The 19,936-nt window shown below is 40.2% G+C and overlaps 1 protein-coding gene across 1 annotated transcript in view; it reads left to right on the top strand.

Moving 5' to 3' along the window:
- Positions 1–19,936, top strand: part of mrc2 (mannose receptor C type 2) — a 40,091-nt gene that overhangs the window by 5,106 nt on the left and 15,049 nt on the right. The window contains 15 exon segments of the mRNA NM_001097247.1: positions 7,690–8,082; positions 10,215–10,388; positions 12,115–12,279; positions 13,362–13,475; positions 13,980–14,123; positions 14,744–14,935; positions 15,606–15,760; positions 16,044–16,151; positions 16,553–16,668; positions 16,830–16,978; positions 17,390–17,601; positions 17,819–17,961; positions 18,077–18,179; positions 18,898–19,036; positions 19,677–19,709. Of these exon segments, the coding sequence (NP_001090716.1) occupies positions 7,690–8,082; positions 10,215–10,388; positions 12,115–12,279; positions 13,362–13,475; positions 13,980–14,123; positions 14,744–14,935; positions 15,606–15,760; positions 16,044–16,151; positions 16,553–16,668; positions 16,830–16,978; positions 17,390–17,601; positions 17,819–17,961; positions 18,077–18,179; positions 18,898–19,036; positions 19,677–19,709 (2,340 nt within the window).

Raw genomic sequence — 19,936 nt, 5'->3', positions numbered from 1 at the left:
TTGAATTTACTGGTCACCTGTATAAAAGCAAACATCTTATTGGTTGCTATGGGTTACTTCTGCTGGGCAAAGGTAGGGGGTTATGTAATAGAAAGCACTAAATTTGCCCAGGAGCCGTAACCCATAGCAACCAACACGATGTTTGCTTTTAAATAGGTGACTAGTAAATGGCGCCTGCTGTTAGCTGGTTGTTGTGGGTTACTGCTCCTGGGCAAACTTGGTGCCTTTTATTACATATGGGGTAAAAGTTACTCAAAGGTGGGCTGTTCCTCCTCATTTACACTGTTATTAAAAGGGAAAGTTTCAAATCGAACATCATAAAAAGTGACTTTTCTCAATTAAATTTTAATATTTTGCCATTTTTAATGTAATGTTTTTAATTGTTTTTTTTTTTCATTTCCCCACTTTTATGCTAACAGATTAATGTGTAACATGTTTTCTGATTAGAAGCAATTACATTGATATTATTGTTAAGATATGATATCAGTCTTTAACTAGGCACCCTAGGGTGCTGCATAATAGGGATTTTACAGTTCCACGTGTGGCTTAGCTTCACTCTAGAGCTGCAGAGCCAGAAGTGTTAATAATTGCTGGAATTATTAAATGCATTACAGCGCAAAGAGCTCTTGACCCCTCTCTTTCTTTCTCTTCCCTCTATCCCCTAGATTACAGCAGACGGCTCCCTTGAGGGTCAGCTCTGCGGTCACTCATGATATAATAGGAGCTGTGTTCTGTGTAACTGCAACACATGGGGTGTGACCTAATCCCAGGGCCAAAATGTAAATCTCCAAACCTCCTACACTGCAGTAAATTTGGGAGACAAAACTTGTCCTTTAACCACTTCTTGTGACTAAGTGCTGGGGAACTAATATTTGCTTCAGATACCTCTCACTATTAAACATTGACACATCACAGCAGAATGAAGATACTGCTCCTAGTCATGGGTGTAGCTAAAATTGATGCCTCTGAACAATTCCATATTTATTCTTTTTCATTTTTGTGTACTCATGCTGGGCTGATACATCAGTATGGCATCCTTGCTCATCATATTACATGTAGGTGACTGGTTGCTCCGCTATAAGCCTGGCCTACTCAACTACAACCTGCCAGGCTGTATTTTTTTAGGGTAGTGCTTTGCCCCCTTTCTGGTGACTGGAGCAGTGTCAGGATGTGCTCAGCCTAAAGACCAATTAGGGTAAGATTCAGGGATAATGCCTACATGCCCCTGTTCAGGTAGGTCAGTTGAAAGTTTGGGGTAAATTTCAACTTGGCGTTTTATGTATTTGTGGAACTGCCGAATGGCTGATACACCAATGTTTTCCTATATTTGTAAGCTTTTCATGAGTTAAAAGGAGCTCTGAGCAAAAGCTGTGGTGGTAAGGTTATATAACATAAGGATATGTATATTAATTTTACTTTCATAGTTCTTTTAGTAATGCTAGAAAACATATTGACAGTAAAGAAGAAACAGTAGGATTACTGTGTTTGTTTTGGCTAAAACTGGTAACAAAGCCAGTAAGGAAAAATTACAATAATTGTCATTGTATTTCAAAAGGTCAAAGGCATTTGCAAGTGAAAGGATGGATATCATACAAACCTATCCCTTACCTAAAAACTTTAGACAGCCTTCCTAGGCCTAGTGACTTATTGCAGATCGTGGATTCCCAATGCATCAGAGCTTATGGGGCCACTATATGCTTTAACAACCGAGGAACAATTTTGTTACCTTATCCTGTAACCTTATCACTGGCCATGACAGTTCTAAAACACTTTGAAATCAGTCTTCATTTTTATTTATTTATTTATTTTGCTGGGATTAACTTTGTTTTCCAGTTAAGAATTTAAATATAAAAATGTAATGGGATAATGATGATTATCGGTGGAAGGGGGCTAAGTAAAAGACTAAGTAACTGAGCAGGCCCAGTCTGTGTATTCTGGCAGAAGCCAAAGGGGCTGCTGTAAGATGCCATAGACAGTCACTATTTATTGGGCTGGTGGGGGGCAGTTTGGGCCAGCACATCCAGCTGTAAAAAGGAGGCAAGACCCAAACTTTGGGGTCTTCTATGTTCTTAAAATAGCAGGGCCTGTTAGGTAGTGTCCAATTGTGAAAAAATTGAATAGAACAAGTAAGAACAGTAAGATTTAGTATTAGTGGGGAGTGATTTTAAGGATTCAGGTTTGGTTAGGCCAGAGGCATGGATTTGGCTGAATCCTGCTGAAAAAGGCTAAATCTTGGGCAAAGAACCGAAGCCTGGGTTCGGTGCATCCCTACCTGCTATATGCAATGACCACACAGACCCAGTCAGGCTCAAGCAAGAATAAAAGAATACCAGGACTCAGAGCAGAGCAGCAGTTATGGCTTAAAGGCAAATAGTTTTTATTAATTCTGTATTGCTGCATAGCGGTACTATGCTACTCACTCTGTGTCCTCACTCCAACTTCAAGCTGCCCTGCCTACTTGCACTACTGAGCCTACACACCGGCCTTGTCTTGACCAGCAAGAAATGTGCTACTGTGTGCTTGTAATGTATATATACAGGGCCAGAACTAGGGGTAGCCAGAAAAAGGCAAGTTTCAAGTTTTATTGTCATATACAAATAACAATGAAGCATCATTACCGTAATGATTTTTTTTGACTCGTGTTCCTCCCAACTTTACATAGACAAAAAAAACAAAAACAAATATTAAGTATAATAAAAGTGTGCAATTAAGGTACAAGTATTTACAATAAAAAAATGCAAGGACGTATTTGAAATTGTGCAGTGAGGATTTAAAGTGGCTTTGCTTAAAGTGACAAGTGGCTTTGCTTAAGGCACCTGCCTAGGCCGCAACAGTGAAGGGGTGCTAGGCAGGTACCTCCATTGCCACCCCTAGTCTGTGACCTCTTACCCCAGCCTTTCTCAAAGTTATAACATTGACAGAAGAACAAACATAATACAAAGTGTGGCAGGAAAACACAGACAAGTGACCAGTGCTGGGAGTGAAGTTGATTCCGTTATCTTCGAAAATTCATGCTTATTGAACTCATTCGTTATTATGAGCACATACGCTAGCAACGTTTAGAAACAACCATATTAGTATGCATAACAGTTAAACAACAATTACTTCAGTTAGTTAATAAGGAATATCCTGTGCAAATCCATGTATACTGAATTTATTACATGTTCTGCCGTTCTGTATATGCCTTTCATGGAAGTTGATAATCGTTGGTTATATAGTTGCCAAATGTTCCATGTCTATTTATATAATAATAAGAACAGTTAATTAGTAAATAGTTTAGGAAATAGTTAGCACGGGATCTTGCTTAGTGAACACTGTTGATATTATTATTCATTGTTCAATGAATTATATGATCAGCGGAGCATAATATCAACAGTGTTCCTTAAGCAAGATCCCGTACTAACTATTCGCTAAACTATTTAACCGTTCTTCTTATTATATTAATGGCCATGGAACAAATGAGTTCAATAAGCATGAGTTTTCGAAGATAACGGAATCAACTTCACTCTCAGCACTGGTTAATATATTGGTGTTTTGCTCTTTTATTAGTATGTACAGCGCTTTTGGTGTTTTGTGTGTTCACATTTTCCCTTTTGTGTATCATGGATGTTACACATCAGACACTTACGTCACTTGTCTGTGTTTTCCCGCCACACTCTGTATTTAAGTTTGTTCTTCTGTCCATGTTATAACTTTGAGAAAGGCTGCAGAAGCGGCCGAGACATCAGTCTTGTTATACAATTAATAAATCACGGTTTCTTTTACAAGTCCTGTGTGAAGCGGCCCATTCTTTTCCTACTATATATATTATAATAGTTCCAGCCACCCATTCTGTTTGTCCAAAGTAGTAGCCAATCACCAGACACAGACAGAGAAGCACCTGATTGAATGGCATTTTATGTGCTCAAAACAGAATGGTTTTCACTAAACCATACAAAGCCAATGAGAGAGCACCACAATGCAGTCCTTGCTGTTGAAATGTGCTTTATTCATACAACATGTTTCAAGCACTAAGGATCTTTATCAAGTGGTTAAGTGATTAAGTACTGCATTGTGGTGCTCTCGGTTGCTTTGTATGGTTTAGTACACCCTATGGCAGGGGTGTACACTGTGGTTGAGAGCTGGAGCTTTAAACCCTATATAGCATGGTTATCTTTACTAATTCATAATGGTTTTCCCATGGGTTTATGAATGGCATACACAGGACTTTTTATGGCAATGACAGGTCATGGGATGTTTCCTGGGGCAATTTAGCACGGGGCACAGGGTCTTGAAACGGGCCTCTCCCTGTGATACAGGGACAGATGGAGCCTTATTGTATGATAGATGTTTTCAGACAGAATTTGTGACCTTTAGCAGGCATGCACTGTGGCTGCGTCCAAAAATAATGCAAGCTGACCGCAAGACCAACTGTAATGTACAATTTGCTTACTGGCGTGCACAGAAAAGCAATAGTATAAAGATGCCTTGAAATAATCTGTGAGCCAGGCTAAAAACAGTATTTCCTTAGTAATGTCACTAGATTTGGCGCTATTGGATCAGGCCTTGGTAATGCCTGAGGAGATCAAGTGAACAGGAACGCATCGGTACTGCTCGCTATAAGTTAACATTATATAACCTTTTTAAATAAAATACTTTTCTAAATACTTTTCAAAAATTGTGCTGTTCATATTACTTTGTAGTTGTTAGGGTGGGCAATGCCAGCAACCAGTTTCAGATTAAAGGCCATTGCTTTCTACTTTTCTTTCTGTTCTTTTTCTCCAGCATCCAAACCACTCACTGGTTCTTAATTTAAGAGTTTTTTTATTAGACAATTTTACATTTGTAGATTTGAGATTTTAAATAAAATTAAACCAATTCTGACTTTAAAAGGGTAAAGGGGAACTGTCAGTGTGATGAAGCAATCCGTCAAACAGTAGTGAATGTGTTTAAGAGTTTAAACCACCCAAACCAACATCTCCCTCCTTCTGTGAGTCACAGATATTAGCAGAGGCAGTTGGTTGTGCCATTGGCAGGATACAGGAACATGTGTCATTTAGTCATTTGTCAGGAATGCCCCAGGCGGCAAGAAAATTTATTGGTTTGAAACATTTAATATGTTAAAAATGACAAGGAAATAAATCAATAAAAGTTGTTTGTAAATCACATGCATTGAACATTCTTGCAGCCAAGGTACAATAGTAAGGTTACCAAATTCTTTGTTTGTGGTGTGGTGTGAAAAATATATTAACAGCTAATACAAGAGCACATTGTTTGGAAAGGTCACTTGTCGACACTCCAAACCTTACTAAACCCACTAAGGCCAGAATTCTCTAGCAATATCCAACTGACATTAGTAGACTGGGCTTCCTGGCCCCTTGCATGAAACAGTCAAGCAAACAGTAAGGCAAATTCTGATTTTCAGCCTGTGGATCAACCCCTACATTGGCATCAGCACTTCCCTCTACCTGCACCCAGAGCCATTGCATCAGCCAAGATGCAGGCATACAGAGCAGATTTTGAAACCTACAGGCCAATGCAAGATGGGACTGATTCTTTGCCTATGAATAAACACAGACGGAGAATCAGCCCCTATGCTGGCATCAACCTTTCCATGTGTCTGCACCTGGAGCCATTGCATCAGCCTGAGTTCAGTCTGAGTGCAGAGAGATTTCGGCCCCAAAATGCACTAGTATGCCATGGTTCCGGGTGCAGGCACAGGGACATCCCAATGGCAAGAATGTAAATCGCCTGTGGGATGGCATACACGTCGCTTCGGTTTCCCAAAGTTGCCTCTCAAAGAAACTTCGGGCGACTTCAGGAAACCGAAGCGTCGCATATGCCATCCCACCGGCGATTTAGATTCTTGCCTGTGGGATGGCATGTCAAGGAGATTAGTCATCTATTTATCGCAGGCCGACTAATCTCCCCATGTGCCACTGCCTTTAGGGGAGATTTGTGTTACCGTGGGTGACAAATCTTCCGAAATGCCTTCCCTTGCATTTACTTTCAGATTGTGATAAAACTCATGGCAATCCAGCTTAAGATGGCCATAAATGCACCAATATAAATCTGCACATATATTGTGTATTTGCCAATATCCTTGGGGGACCTACAATGCATTTCTGTGACATCACTTTGGTACAATACAATTATTTTATGTTTAATCATCCGTTTTGTTATTTTTAGTACCTTATCCTACAATTTTAGTTTAAATGTTAGTTTTAGATAGTTGCACAAGATCAGTATCCAAACATTTGATGGAAGAAGACTAAAGGTCCCCATACACCAAAAGATCCGCTCGTTTGGCGATGTCGCCAAGCGAGCGGATCTTCTCCCGATATCCCCTACCTACGGGTGGGTGATATCGGGAGAATCCCTGGAGCCAAATGATCGAATTATAACGGCGGGTATAGGAAAAGTCGGTCTGGGGACCGCACCAACGAGCCGATGCTGTCCCCGATCCGACTAGATTTTCTAACCTGCCCGATCGAGATCTGGACGATTTCAGGCCAGATATCGGTCGGGCAGGCCCGTCGGGAGTGCCCTTACACGGGCCAATTAGCTGCCGAATCAGTCCAAGAGACCGATATCGGCAGCTACTATCGGCCCCTGTATAAGGACCTTAATAGCTGGCCAGCTTAAATTGCAGGAAATTGCCTTCATTCACATTTAACTTGATGTTGTTTTCACATTAACCCTTCACTCCTGCTTTTTCTTTTATGTTCTTATCTCTGCCCCTCTTTTATCTGTTTTTGCATTGTCTTCTCTTGCCCTCTCAGCTGTACTTCTTGTCTTCTTGCTCTTCTTTTCCTACCCTTTAATGCTCTTCCATTTCCTTCCCTTTTCAAATCCCAAGAGTAAACTACATTCTCCCCAACAGTGGCAACAACAGCCCTTGAGCTCATACACCTATGTTATACTGCCATTGAGCAACAGCTTCTGGCACCCCCACAAAAGTATAAAATAAGTAAATAATAAATATATTTGCTTATTATATTCCAAGCTACAATATATTTGTAGGTGAACTTGCCCTTTAAGGGCAAATGGAAGATGAACCCTGGATATAAAGGCTATATTTTCCTTGTGTATCTGCTGCCAACACACTTCTAAAGCTCAACATCCTGTGTTTCTTCCCCCCTGCAGTTGTGGTAACTCGGCCTCTGGATTCTGTTTCCCAGACTTGAGCGCCACCCAAAATCCTACTCAACTCATGAACTTTTCCAAATAACAGATTTTTCCTGAAAATGGAAAAAAAAGGAACTTAGCCTTTATTTTCATTGTAAATTGTGGATTTAAATGGAAAATAACATTCACAAATACCAAGGAATAGGACAGCCTTAAGAGGATACTTGTTGGGCAATACTTCGCAATGCATATTTACAGTATATGGTAATAAAATATAGAACACATAAGTAAGTTATATAAACATCCTGTGTCCCATATACTACTGGGATCTGATGGTAGAATGTCCCTTCCCTTTCAGGGAACCACACTATGGGGCTGTTAGCAGCATTATCATTTTGATCTTCATCATCCTCGGTTTGAATATTGAATTCATCTGCATTTTACTACCAGCCCTCCACTTATTATTGCTGAATCAAATTATCTATGACTTTCATTTTATATTATCATTGTATTACTGATGAAATTATATGTATCGTTCTGCATTGTAGCCCAGTTGTATCATTGTCGCTTGTTTCCCCACAGAGAATGCCCCATTTGCAATTTATAGCCCAGAGGTGGGAGGATGCCTGGCAGTACGAGACTCCGTAGTGGGGTTGCAATGGTCCTGTAATGACAGTTCTCTTGACCAACAATGGCTATGGGTCTCACGGCGTCGACTCTTTAACTTGGGATCCCTCCAGTGCTTATGGGTCCCTTCCCTATCTAATGGCACCAGCTCTACCATCTCCGTCTTACCATGTGACCATGAAAACTTCCACACTATCCGGCGGTGCGAGGCCCAGCTAGAGCAACTCTCCAATGCTTTGTTTCCACAGACTACTAATACTACAAGCCTTCAGGAGCCACCGGCCAAGTCAGCAATCCAATGGCTCATAAATGGAACCAACCGAAGCATTTGCTCTGCTGTCTTTTGGGGTAGGCAAAAAAAGAAAACTTAAACAGATTAAAAGGAATATCAATTTGCAAATTAACTTTTTTATTACAGGGGCCTTTGAATTAACTTGGTATGATGTAGACATTGATCTTCTGAAACAATTTGCATTTGGTCTTTATTATTTATTGTGGTTTTTCAACTTTTTGTTAAGCATCTCTCTGGTTTTAATATGTCAGCCGTTTGCCAGATTCGGATTTATCGTAGCAACCAGGCAGTGGTTTGATTGAGAGACTGGAATATAAATAGGCAAGGTACTGAATAGGAATATAAGTAATAAAATGTAATAAAAATAAAACTGGACCCTTACAAAGCAAGTTTTTTTTTTTAGTTTGTTGCTGGGGTCAAAAGCTAGAAAGATGCAGAAAAGGCAAATAACTAAAAACAAACAATGAAGACCTGTTTCAAAGTTGCTAGGAATAGGACATTCTATAATATACAGGTATGGGATCCCTTATCCGGAAACCCATTATCCAGAAAGCTCCGAATTACGGAAAGCCCGTCTCCCATAGACTCCATTTTAATCAAATAATTCAGAATTTTAAAACTGATTTCCTTTTTCTCTGTAGTAATAAAACAGTACTTTGTAATTGATCCCAACTAAGATATAATTACCCCTTATTGGGGGCAGAACAGCCCTATTGGGTTTATTTAATGGTTAAATGATTCCCTTTTCTCTGTAATAATAAAACAGTACCTGTACTTGATCCCAACTAAGATATAATTACCCCTTATTGGGGGCAGAACAGTCCTATTGGGTTTATTTAATGGTTAAATGATTCCCTTTTCTCTGTAATAATAAAACAGTACTTTGTAATTGATCCCAACTAAGATATAAATAATCCTTATTGGATGCAAAACAATCCTATGGGATTTAATTAATGTTTTATTGATTTTTTAGTAGACTTAAGGTATGGAGATCCAAATTATGGAAAGACCCCTTATCCGGAATACCCTTGGTCCCGAGCATTCTGGATAATGGGTCCTATACCTGTACAACAAATTAATTTAAAGGTGAACGTGACTGACAGCGATGAACTTAAATGCCATGCACCTCTTTATTAAGTTTCAGATTCAAATGAACATTTAATCTTTCATCTGAACCAAATCAGAACCCTAATTTCCATATTTAAATCTGAGAACCCCCTCCCCCAAAAAAAATTCATATGGCAGTGAGTGACAAATTTTGCACCTTCAGATGTTTCGTGCTTTAAATGCATATGACATTATGGGATTGGATTGCGTACAGGCTGGCACTCAGGATTCACCTACATTCAAATCCTGCAAAAAGTTCTGTGATTCAGCCAAATCCAAGGGCGATTCTGCCACCTATTGTGACCTGAGGTGTTGTTCCCGTAATTCAAAGCTTTCTGGATAACGGATACTTATAGAATAGGACACCCACATCCTGCGTACCTGCCTCTCCTCACATGGTTGGTGGAGTTCTGCTTGCCAGCAAGTGGTGCATCCTGCTCAGAAAAATGCAGCAGTTATGGAACTCTCCAATGCAGTACAGAAATACAAATTACAATTGGAAACCCGTTATCCGGAAAGTTCCAAATTATGGAAAGGCCATCTCCCATTGACTCCATTTTAAGCAAATAATTCAGATTTTTATAAAATATTTCCTTTTTCTCTGTAATAATAAAACAGTACCTTGTACTTGATGCCAGCTAAGATATAATTACCCCTTATTGGGGGCAGAACAGCCCTATTGGGTTTATTTCATGGTTAAATGATTCCCTTTTCTCTGTAATAATAAAACAGTACCTGTACTTGATCCCAACTAAGATATAATTACCCCTTATTGGGGGCAGAACAGCCCTATTGGGTTTATTTCATGGTTAAATGATTCCCTTTTCTCTGTAATAATAAAACAGTACCTGTACTTGATCCCAACTAAGATATAATTACCCCTTATTTGGGGCAGAACAGCCCTATGGGGTTTATTTAATGGTTAAATAATTCCCTTTTCCCTGTAATAATAAAACAGTACCTTGTATTTGATCCCAACTAAGATATAATTAATCCTTATTTAATATATAGCTTTAATATGTTTTGCTGGTTTCCACCTTGGCCCTACCTGACATGTATTCCTTCTTCTCTTCTACTGCAGATATTTACACTATACAAGGAAACTCCAATGGACGTCCTTGCGCGATTCCATTTAAGTATGACAACCAGTGGTTTTATAGCTGTACCAGCACGGGAAGGGAGGATGGTCATCTTTGGTGCGCAACAACTGTGGATTACGGAAAAGATGAAAAGTGGGGTTTCTGCCCAGTAAAAAGTAAGACATTATGGGGAACTTGTATAGGACCTGTTTTATATAACAACAGAAATAAACCCTAAGTTTGAAGGCTCACAGGGCAGTTTCTACATCTGCTTCTTTCTGCCTGTGAAGAAGTGTCCCTGACACCGACGCACATTGACACCCCCTCAGTTCATCTTAAAGCCAATGGGAAATGGGAGAAATTGAAATTAGCCACAGCAGAAAGTGCCCCATGTGCCTTTATGGTAAATAATTAGCGATCGCAATATATTAGCATAGGTTGTGATATCAGCAGATGTACTAGCTTGTTACCCAGGAACCAGAACAGATTCTTAAAAGGATTCACTTTGACCCATGCTGCCCATGGTTTAAAGTTCTTTGTGTAATATTGTCCTTTTGTTTTAAGGTGGCCATACGCGTAGCAATTTTGACCGATGGTGGCACGAAAGTTTGTTCCCACCCTCCACTGAGGTTCAGGGCTGAATCATCAGATATGGAGGTAGAAACAATAGAAATCCTACCTCTTTCTGCCGATTCAGCACTGAACGTTGATTTTGCCTGATCGAAATCTTTTAACCTGGCCAATCGTCGAGCAGCCTTTTGCAATATCGTTTGCCTCGTCGAGCCGCCATACACGGCACCGAATATCGCGCGAAACAAGGTTTCATACAATATTATCAGTGCATGTATGGCCGGCTGTCTGATTTTTGAATGTGTTCACTGCATGTAAATAATCTGGACGGCATTGCTGTCATAAAAGTACTCACCTAGACAGCATGTTCGCTTATTGTGGCCTGCACCCCCCCAAAAAAACCTTTATTCCTACAACATTTTTGGTTTAACACCTTTGCACAGGTTCACGGGTAAAACAAATGCTGTTTTAAGGGCCACTATAACCTCATATTTGCCAGCAGAATGGTGCATAGAACTGGGGAATCCCAGTGCTGTCTTAAGCTGGCCATACACGCACCAATAAAATCGTATGATATTCGGTGCGTGTATGGCAAGTCGGTGAGTCGACCGATATCGCAGGAGGCTGCTGATATTGGTCGACTCGCCGATCGGCCTGGTTTAAAGATTTTGATCGGGCGCCATAGAAGGCGCCTGAGCAAAATCTGCCGTCGGGGCTGAATCGGCAGGAGGAGGTAGAAATCCTATTGTTTCTACCTCCTTATCTGCCGTTTCAGCCCTGAAGGGTTAGTGGCGGATTGTACGATTATCGGTCGCACGAAAGATCTAAAGATCTTAAGACTTATGGTATCTCTCTGCACAGGCTATAAAATTAACCAGGCAGTTATCCCTCTATAGAAGACTGTGCCTAACAAAATAGCAACCCCAGCGAATTGTACTTTACTTGTTATTTCATATTTCCATTAGGCAGAACCTATAAGGACAAATGAACATACACCTTAATAAATCATGTCCAAGGGTAAAAACATGGGTCCATTTAATGTAACTTGTTTGGCTAAAATCATATCCAGATAATTGAGTTATAATGAAATACTACGCAATGGATAAGTTCTTTGCCATGCAGCTCTCACACTCATGTTGTTTAACATTGTATTTGTCCATTGCCTTTGGCACTTGAGTAAAGTTATCACTTTTTCAAATCAACCGTTGTGCTGCTGTTTTCATCATTTTTGTACTTATTTACCCAGGCAGAGGGTACAGTGTGCACCCGGGCCTACAAAAAGCTGCTTTCACTGTGTAGCACATCTTAACTGATTCTATTTGTCCATTGCAGGTGATGACTGTGAGGCATTTTGGGACAAAGATCCTCTGACTCAGAACTGTTATCAGTTCAATTTTCAGTCTGCGCTGTCATGGAGCGAGGCTTGGACAAGTTGCAGGCAGCAAGATGCTCACCTCCTCAGCATCACAGAAATCCACGAGCAGACATATATTAATGGTAACTGGGGAGTACTATCTAGTACCTATTTTGTAGTTGTACACAATATACATTCTTCTTATAACCCAGAGGTTACTTTAAAATTTGGTTGGTAAAATATGGATGCCCCAAATTCAGGATTCGGCCTTTTTCGGCAGGATTCGGATTTAGCCAAATCCATGCCTCTGGCCAAACCGAACACTAAAAATAATGTGACTTTTTGTCATGTAACACGGAAGTTGAACATTTTTCAGGGCGAAATTTAACCCTTCAAAAGCCTAATTAGTTCGGTATTCAGCCAAATACTTTACAAAGGGTTCAGGGGTACTAAAAAAGTGGATTTGGTGCAACCCTAGTTACACTATTTCATTTTCTCTATTAACCCTTCCGCTGTCAACAGCATTTAATTCTGCTATGTATGTAAATAAACACGGCAAACCGGAAATCTATGGCACCATAGTACTTTTATGTCAGCTGTAGGTTCTGCATTGGGGAGGCAGTATTTTTCCAGGGGAGGCAAAAAGCCACCTTTTAAGAACCAAATTTCTATATTTCAAACAGGCTCTTCTAGCAGAGAGAGCGCAATTGCAATCTCCGCACTAGCTATGCAGCCCTCTAACCCGCTCTGACACAAGATAAGTGCAGGCAGAATTAGGGCTGCTGTCTGAGGTGGCACACCTGCATTGGACCTTACTAACTAGATGCTAAATTGCACCAATGAAGTTACCAATAGAAACCAATATGACTTGTTTTCATTCTCTGACTTACAATATCTTCAGTAAAGCTGGGCTATGGCATTTTTTACTCGCCCAATAGGTATCTGGCCAGATATTAGTCTCCCAGGCCATCAGAAAAGGCCCATACTAAGGTCAGTTAGCTTTCAACCTGATCTAGAGAGACCAGGTAAGCAACTTTTATTGCCCCTGTATAGCCCACCTTTACTGGTTGCTATGGGCAACTGCACTGGTCCAAAATCCAAATTAGTGAATATTAAATATTTAATTATATAGCGGTATAAAAATTAGCAAATCTGAAATACCTTTGCTCAAAAAAAAATTTCTGAGCAACATGACATTGTATAACTTTGTTTCACCCCCCAACAGGGTTGCTGACTGGATACACATCTACCCTGTGGATGGGGCTCAACGATCTGGACACTAACGGGGGCTGGCAGTGGTCAAATGGCTCCCCGCTAAAGTATCTGAACTGGGAGAGTGGTAAGTGAAGTGCAAAGGAAGACACTAATAAATGCCATATCTGGCTATTCATGTATCAATAAAAAATACTACAGTTACATTGCCATAACAGCATGATGAATGTAGGAACCTTTATTTCTTACCTTCCCCAAGCCCACAATGCAATTCATGATTTTTGAGGCATGAGCACACAAGAAAGAGGAAACCTTTCCAGCTAGTCATCTTCTGGGCCTGTGTACAACATGAATCCATATGCCACTTTGTAACCCAAGTAGTTTGTATGTGAATAAACAATAGGGTTACCTGTGATTCAGCACCCTTCTAAGTGTAAAACCATCACCATCGGCGCATTGATGTATATGAGCCAAAGAGTAACCAAGTGCCCATGCTATACCAGTTTGTACAAAACCATTGATTTGGGCGATAGGATAAGGGTTGTTCTTGGCCTGTTTCTGGTCAAAATAACAAACTCCATGTGTTATTTAATAATTGCTGAATTTTGATTCATGTTCATTCACTCTTCAGATCAGCCAAGTAATTCTATGGAGGAGAACTGTGCTGTTATCCGAACTGAATCCTTGGGTGCATGGCAGAACCGTGTCTGTGGGAACGCTCTTCCCTATGCCTGTAAGAAGAGCCCAGGATCCAGCAGGCGTTCCCTGCCTATAGGTACAAGGGGGTTAGTGGAGATGGTGATGATTCCAGAGGAATACTATAGGAAAAATGACTGATAAATATTGAAACAACATTGGTGTTAATGCCTGACCACAACAGTAAACGTTCTCTTTTGCTATGGCGCTGGTAGAAGAAGCAACATTTATTCTGTGTTTCTTTACACTGAAGGTTTTTTTTATGGTCAAAAGCTGTCTGTAATTAAACTAAACAGAACAGAACTGAACTTGCACTAAGGGTCCACAACCTTTTTTACCCATGAGCAATATTTAAATATAAAAAAAAGTTGGGGAATAATGCAAGCATTAAAAAGTTCCTAGGGGGTGACCAATAAGGGCTGTAATTGGTTATTTGGTAGTCCAGTAGGAACTGACAGCCTACAGGATGTTCTGTTTGGCAGAATACATGGTCTTCATGCCTCCAGAACTTGCCTTCAAGTCAGAAATTCAAAATTAAGCACTTACTTTAAGGCCACTGGGAGCAAGCTGGGCTTGCCCAGAATGTTTAGTCAGAAGGCAGCTTGTTGGTACAAGGAGTAGATTTTAATGAACAGCCATTATAAATTGTTTGGTGAGATTTTAGTTATTTCAGCCTTACTTCACTTCTTTTCCATTCAGAGCCTCAGGAGCCAGATGTAGCTATTGACTGTGATCCCGGATGGCAGAGTTTTGGGACTAACTGCTACCGTGTAAACAGTGAGAAGAAGACATGGCAGGAGGCCAGAAAGGCATGTGTGAGGGTAGAGGCCAACCTGGTCAGCATTCACTCTATGCTGGAACTGGAATTTGTCTCCAAGCAAATTAAGCAAGGTAAGTAAGCGCAGCCAGGGGTACAGGAACCACGCAGCAGCCATGTTTGTACAGCAGCCATGTTTGTACTAAAATTTAAGAGAAGAAATGATTAGAAAGATACATTACAGAGATTCGGAATAAGCTTAGAATAAGGTTGGATAACAGTACATGTTGTGTGAACGATCATTTTTTTCATTTACCCATGTAACCATCATTATCCCCAATGTCTTATTGGGCAAATTATACCTGTGTATACTTTTTTTCTTTGCTTTAAAATTTGTTCACTATTAAGGTATTAAGGTGGCCATAGACAGGCAGATTTTAGCTGCCAATTTGTGTCCTTCCGACCAATTCGGCAGCTTATCTGCCCGTGTATGGGCACCCCTGACAGGCCAATCCAACCGTTATCTGGCCTAGCATTGGCCTGATCTTGATCAGGCAAGCTTGATTCTCCCATTGAATTGGGGACCACATAGGCTAACTGATGTGGTTCTTGGTCCGATGGCCTATTATACCTGCTGTTTGGCCCCTAGGGCCAAATGATTGAATTATCCCAATATTGCCCACCCTAGGTGGATCGCACCATGTATCCCCACCTTTAACTTTTAAATATGTTAAAGATAAAGGTATTATATCATGTAACTAATAGACTAATTATTGAATGGAATACGTTTTTTATTAACTTTAGACGTTGAGGAACTGTGGATTGGTCTAAATGATCTGAAGCATCAAATGAACTTTGAGTGGTCAGATGGAAGTTCTGTCACCTTCACCTCCTGGCACCCCTTTGAACCCAACAATTTCCGGGACAGTATGGAGGACTGTGTGACAATCTGGGGACCAGTAAGTTATGGGGAGGGAATGGGGAACAGGTTATTATTAGTATTTATTTTATATAGTATAGTATGTATATAATGTAATGGTGCTACAACTGTCTGCATAGTCGTTTGTACTCATTTGTACCTTGCTGCTACCACTGAAACTGAATGGAAAGCCCCTTCTGTATTTGTAATGTAATTTTAAGCATCTTTCTAATATACATGAACATAAACATTTTTACAGCTATTTGTAAGTGAATTATTTTTGGCTTTGAGCCCATGAAAGTTATGTTGCTGTATCCTTGCAGGAGGGCAGATGGAATGATAGCCCATGCAACCAGACCCTGCCATCCATTTGTAAGAAACCAGGAAACTTCAATCAGGGAGGAAAGGTGGATACCCATGGCTGTCAAAAGGTAAAAGCTTAGGGGCTAATATGATGAAGAGAGTTCAGCAAATCACAAAGAGAACATCAAATCTTATTTGTAAATGTATAAGAACTGAGTTTTATAAAATATAATAACAACTACATTGCCATGAAGTACATGTAGTTCATGCCATGGGAGATTTAGTAAAAATTAGATTTATTCATCTAAAGAAGAGGCCCCAACTTTTCCAACTCAGAAAGTTCTTGGGGTTGCCAAATCAGAGCTATGATTGACTGTTAGCTTGACCCATGTGCAGGGGTGCTTATGGGTCAGATCCTGTCCCTTTTTAGGCCCCGCGCTTACAGCGCTTTGACTAGGGTGAGGTGTAGTTTGAATGCTATTGGTGAAAACACAATTGATCTAAGTTTCTACTTATGTATCTGTGACAGGGCTGGAGTTGGCACAGTCCCTCATGCTACTGGCTGAGTGACGAGTCAGTGACCTACAGTGAAGCCACAAAAGCCTGCTCTGACCGCCAGGCCATGCTGGCGACTGTCCATAACAGGTGGGTGCATGAATTTTGATTCCACATTCCTAATCATATATCTAGTACAAAGCTATGAAATCAATGGAGGTAGATCTAGTTAAACCACTATATTGCAGATATAAGGTTAACTGTAACTTTTTACATTGTGTCTCATAGTGTTCTATCCTTAATCACTGCAGGTTTGATCAGGCCTATGTCAACAGCCTTTTGTACGGATCCGAGGGAAGCTACTACTGGACAGCCCTGCAGGATATAAATGACACTGGCACATTTCGTTGGCTCGAGGGTGAAGAAGTAATATACACGCATTGGAACCGGGATCAGCCGGGTATGTGTTTTGGCTAGCCAAACCTGACCTAAAATAGATAGAGGTGGCAGAACTTAGGTTGTATGAACCTCAGTTTCTGTTGTAATTATTGGTTGTAGATATTTCAGGCTATTCTCTATTTTTATTGGTTTAAACTTTTCCTTTGATCTATCTATCTTCCTTTCTCTGCTTCTGGACATCTAACCTCAAGAACCAAAAAAGGTGAGGTAGTAACAGAGATATGTTGCACCTTTAGCTGGTCTACAGCTTCCGTCAATGAGAAGTAATCAAGGATTGTGGGCGCTGCTGATCAGAATTCAATAACAAACCTTTGGTTTCTTAATGTTTTTATAATGTCAGTTCAAGAAGCATTGTGTTTCTGGATACTCTTCCTTGTTGTGAAAGTACCTTGATGTGCTGTTCTCCACGCAGGTTATGATAAAGGGGGATGTGTTGCACTGGCCACAGGAAGATCCTTGGGCCTGTGGGAGGTAAAGAACTGCGTTGAATTCAGGGCCAAGTACATCTGCATGCAGACTCTGGTTACTCTTACACCTCTAATTCCTGCTCGTCCCATTCCCAGCCTTAATGGAAGCTGCTCTGACGGCTGGAATTCTGCACCTAACTTGAGATATTGCTACAAGGTGAGATTACTTCACTAGTCGTCATTACCATGTTTATGACAAAAGCTTAATTATCAGATTGAAAAACCTTCTATTACCCGGACTTTGCTGCCTTATGAGAAATATCTTAACATTTTGGAATTTCACAGACATTCCAAATAGTAGAAAATAATCTACTTCTTTATTGGAAATCTGTGCCAAATTAAGAAATAGCTTCTGTGTTCCTCATATACTCTAGGTTTATCACTCGGAGAAACTACAGGATAAGAAAACATGGATTTCAGCTCAACTCGCCTGCAGGGAAATTGGTGCTCAGTTGCTGAGTGTCTCCAGTGTGGAAGAAGAACATTTTGTTGGCCATTTACTAAACAAAATATTTGGGTAGTTACCTCCAACACCTTGGTTTTCTGTGTCTCTACATTTACCTGTTCTTTTATCTGATCTCCACATAAGAACACAGTTATAACTGGGATGTCTCTATCTTTATTTTTGTCAGGGAATCGGACACAGATTTTCATGAACAGCACTGGTTCTGGATTGGCCTTAACAGAAGGAACCCAAGTGGTGAACAAGGCTGGGTCTGGAGTGATGGTCAAGGGGTGAGTCTATAGGATGTCTGCAGCTGTTGGCTGTGAAAACCAATTTTATAGGGAAAACTGAAAATCAGACATTAACTTCATGGTTAAAATACAGGATTTCATATTGTTGATGGTGAAGGTTTTTGACCTGACTCAATTCCAGACTTTCTTAAAGGAGAAGGAAAGGTAAAAACTAAGTAAGCTTTATCAGAAAGGTCTATGTAAATACAGCCATAAGCACTCACAGAAACGCTGCACTGAGATCTCTTTCAAAAGAAACAGGATTTGTTGTTTTCCTGTGCCAAAGACACGCATCTCTCTCCCCCTCCCTTAAGAATGCTAAGAACTCCCACTCCCCTTAGGAATGTGTGATGTGAGCCAATCAGCAGGAAGCTTCATCATAGTCTTACAAACTGCGCATGTAGACCAGTCTTGGTCTTGGTGCAGGAGCGACGCATTATGGGAACTTTCTTTACAGAGGTCAGCGTTTTTTTTTCCTATGAGGCTTCTGATCATCTGAATGGGAGAAATATGGAGAGACTTAAGGGCACTATTGAGGGAACTGAAGGTATGCCTGCAGCTTGAGATTAACTCTTTGTTAGCATTTCCTTCTTTTTTAACTGTAGATCTGGGCAGCTTTCAGATATAACTTTTTTTTTTTTTTAAGATAAGAGAAACCAATATCACACTAGGGGAGATCGATATGTAGCTTTTATACATTTTATCTCTTTATCTCCAGTATTCCTACCACAATTTTGACCGCAGTAACCATGATGACGATGACATCCGAAGGTGTGTGGTGCTAGACCTATCATCCCTGCAATGGGTGGCTCTTGAGTGTGAGTCCCAAATGGACTGGATATGTAAGCTTCCCAAAGGTAATATTCCCCAACAAACCTTTAATAAAACACCCCAGATGACACCCCACAGCCACACCCCCAGTGAAATAAATTGTGTGCAGTGCACAAACCATTTCTACTACGTCTGTGCATATTTGCACTAATAACCAAACAAACATGTAGGTAATGCATTTTCAAGAGCCTGCAAAATTACAGTAGGATGTAACCTCAGTATTAAATTACATTAGTGTTCTGTAATCCGGGTACAAAGTGCAAAGATAATGGGGGTACTGCTCCTGTTTTTTGCACTTTGAGGCATGCCTTGCACAGAGTAAATGGCCTCCATTATCTTCCTGAAATTTGCTCTTTTTAAATATTTCTATTTCATTTTTATGTGCTTCTAATTAGCGCTAATGATGAAAACAGATTGGGTCTCTGACCATTGTGGTCTGAATGTTCTATTATGGTGATAGCTGCAATTTAAACCATAAAGCATGACAGCTGCTTTGTAATCCCCAATGCAAGAGCAAACAACCCTCACCTTTCAGATTGTAATTAATTCCATCTGTTTTTCACAATAATATAATAAACATTACAAATTGTTTAGAGGCTCAAGTAAAAATATTATTTTGTGATTATAGTATCTTTTAAAATTAGTGTTTCTAATTCTCATTCACAGGAACAGAAGTTAAAGAGCCTGAAGTGTCAAAAGGTAAGTTTAGTTTATTCCCTAATTATCCAAACAAAGATTCTTCTAAAATTTTATATCCTGAATCAGGGGTTACCTGCAAGCATACAGTAACATTAAAGCCCCTGAGCAATAGGGACCTAGGGACATATACCCTACCAGAGGAATAGCTCTGAATTCTAGAGTTAGTATCTTGCTATTTTTAAATTTACTTCACTTTTCCTAATCTGTCTATCGTTGTATGTTCTGAA

The sequence above is a fragment of the Xenopus tropicalis genome, chromosome 10 (genome assembly GCF_000004195.4).
Source record: "Xenopus tropicalis strain Nigerian chromosome 10, UCB_Xtro_10.0, whole genome shotgun sequence".
Taxonomy (NCBI): Eukaryota; Metazoa; Chordata; class Amphibia; order Anura; family Pipidae; genus Xenopus; species Xenopus tropicalis.
Note: the sequence above shows the minus strand (reverse complement) of the source record. Positions and strands in the feature narration are given on the sequence as shown.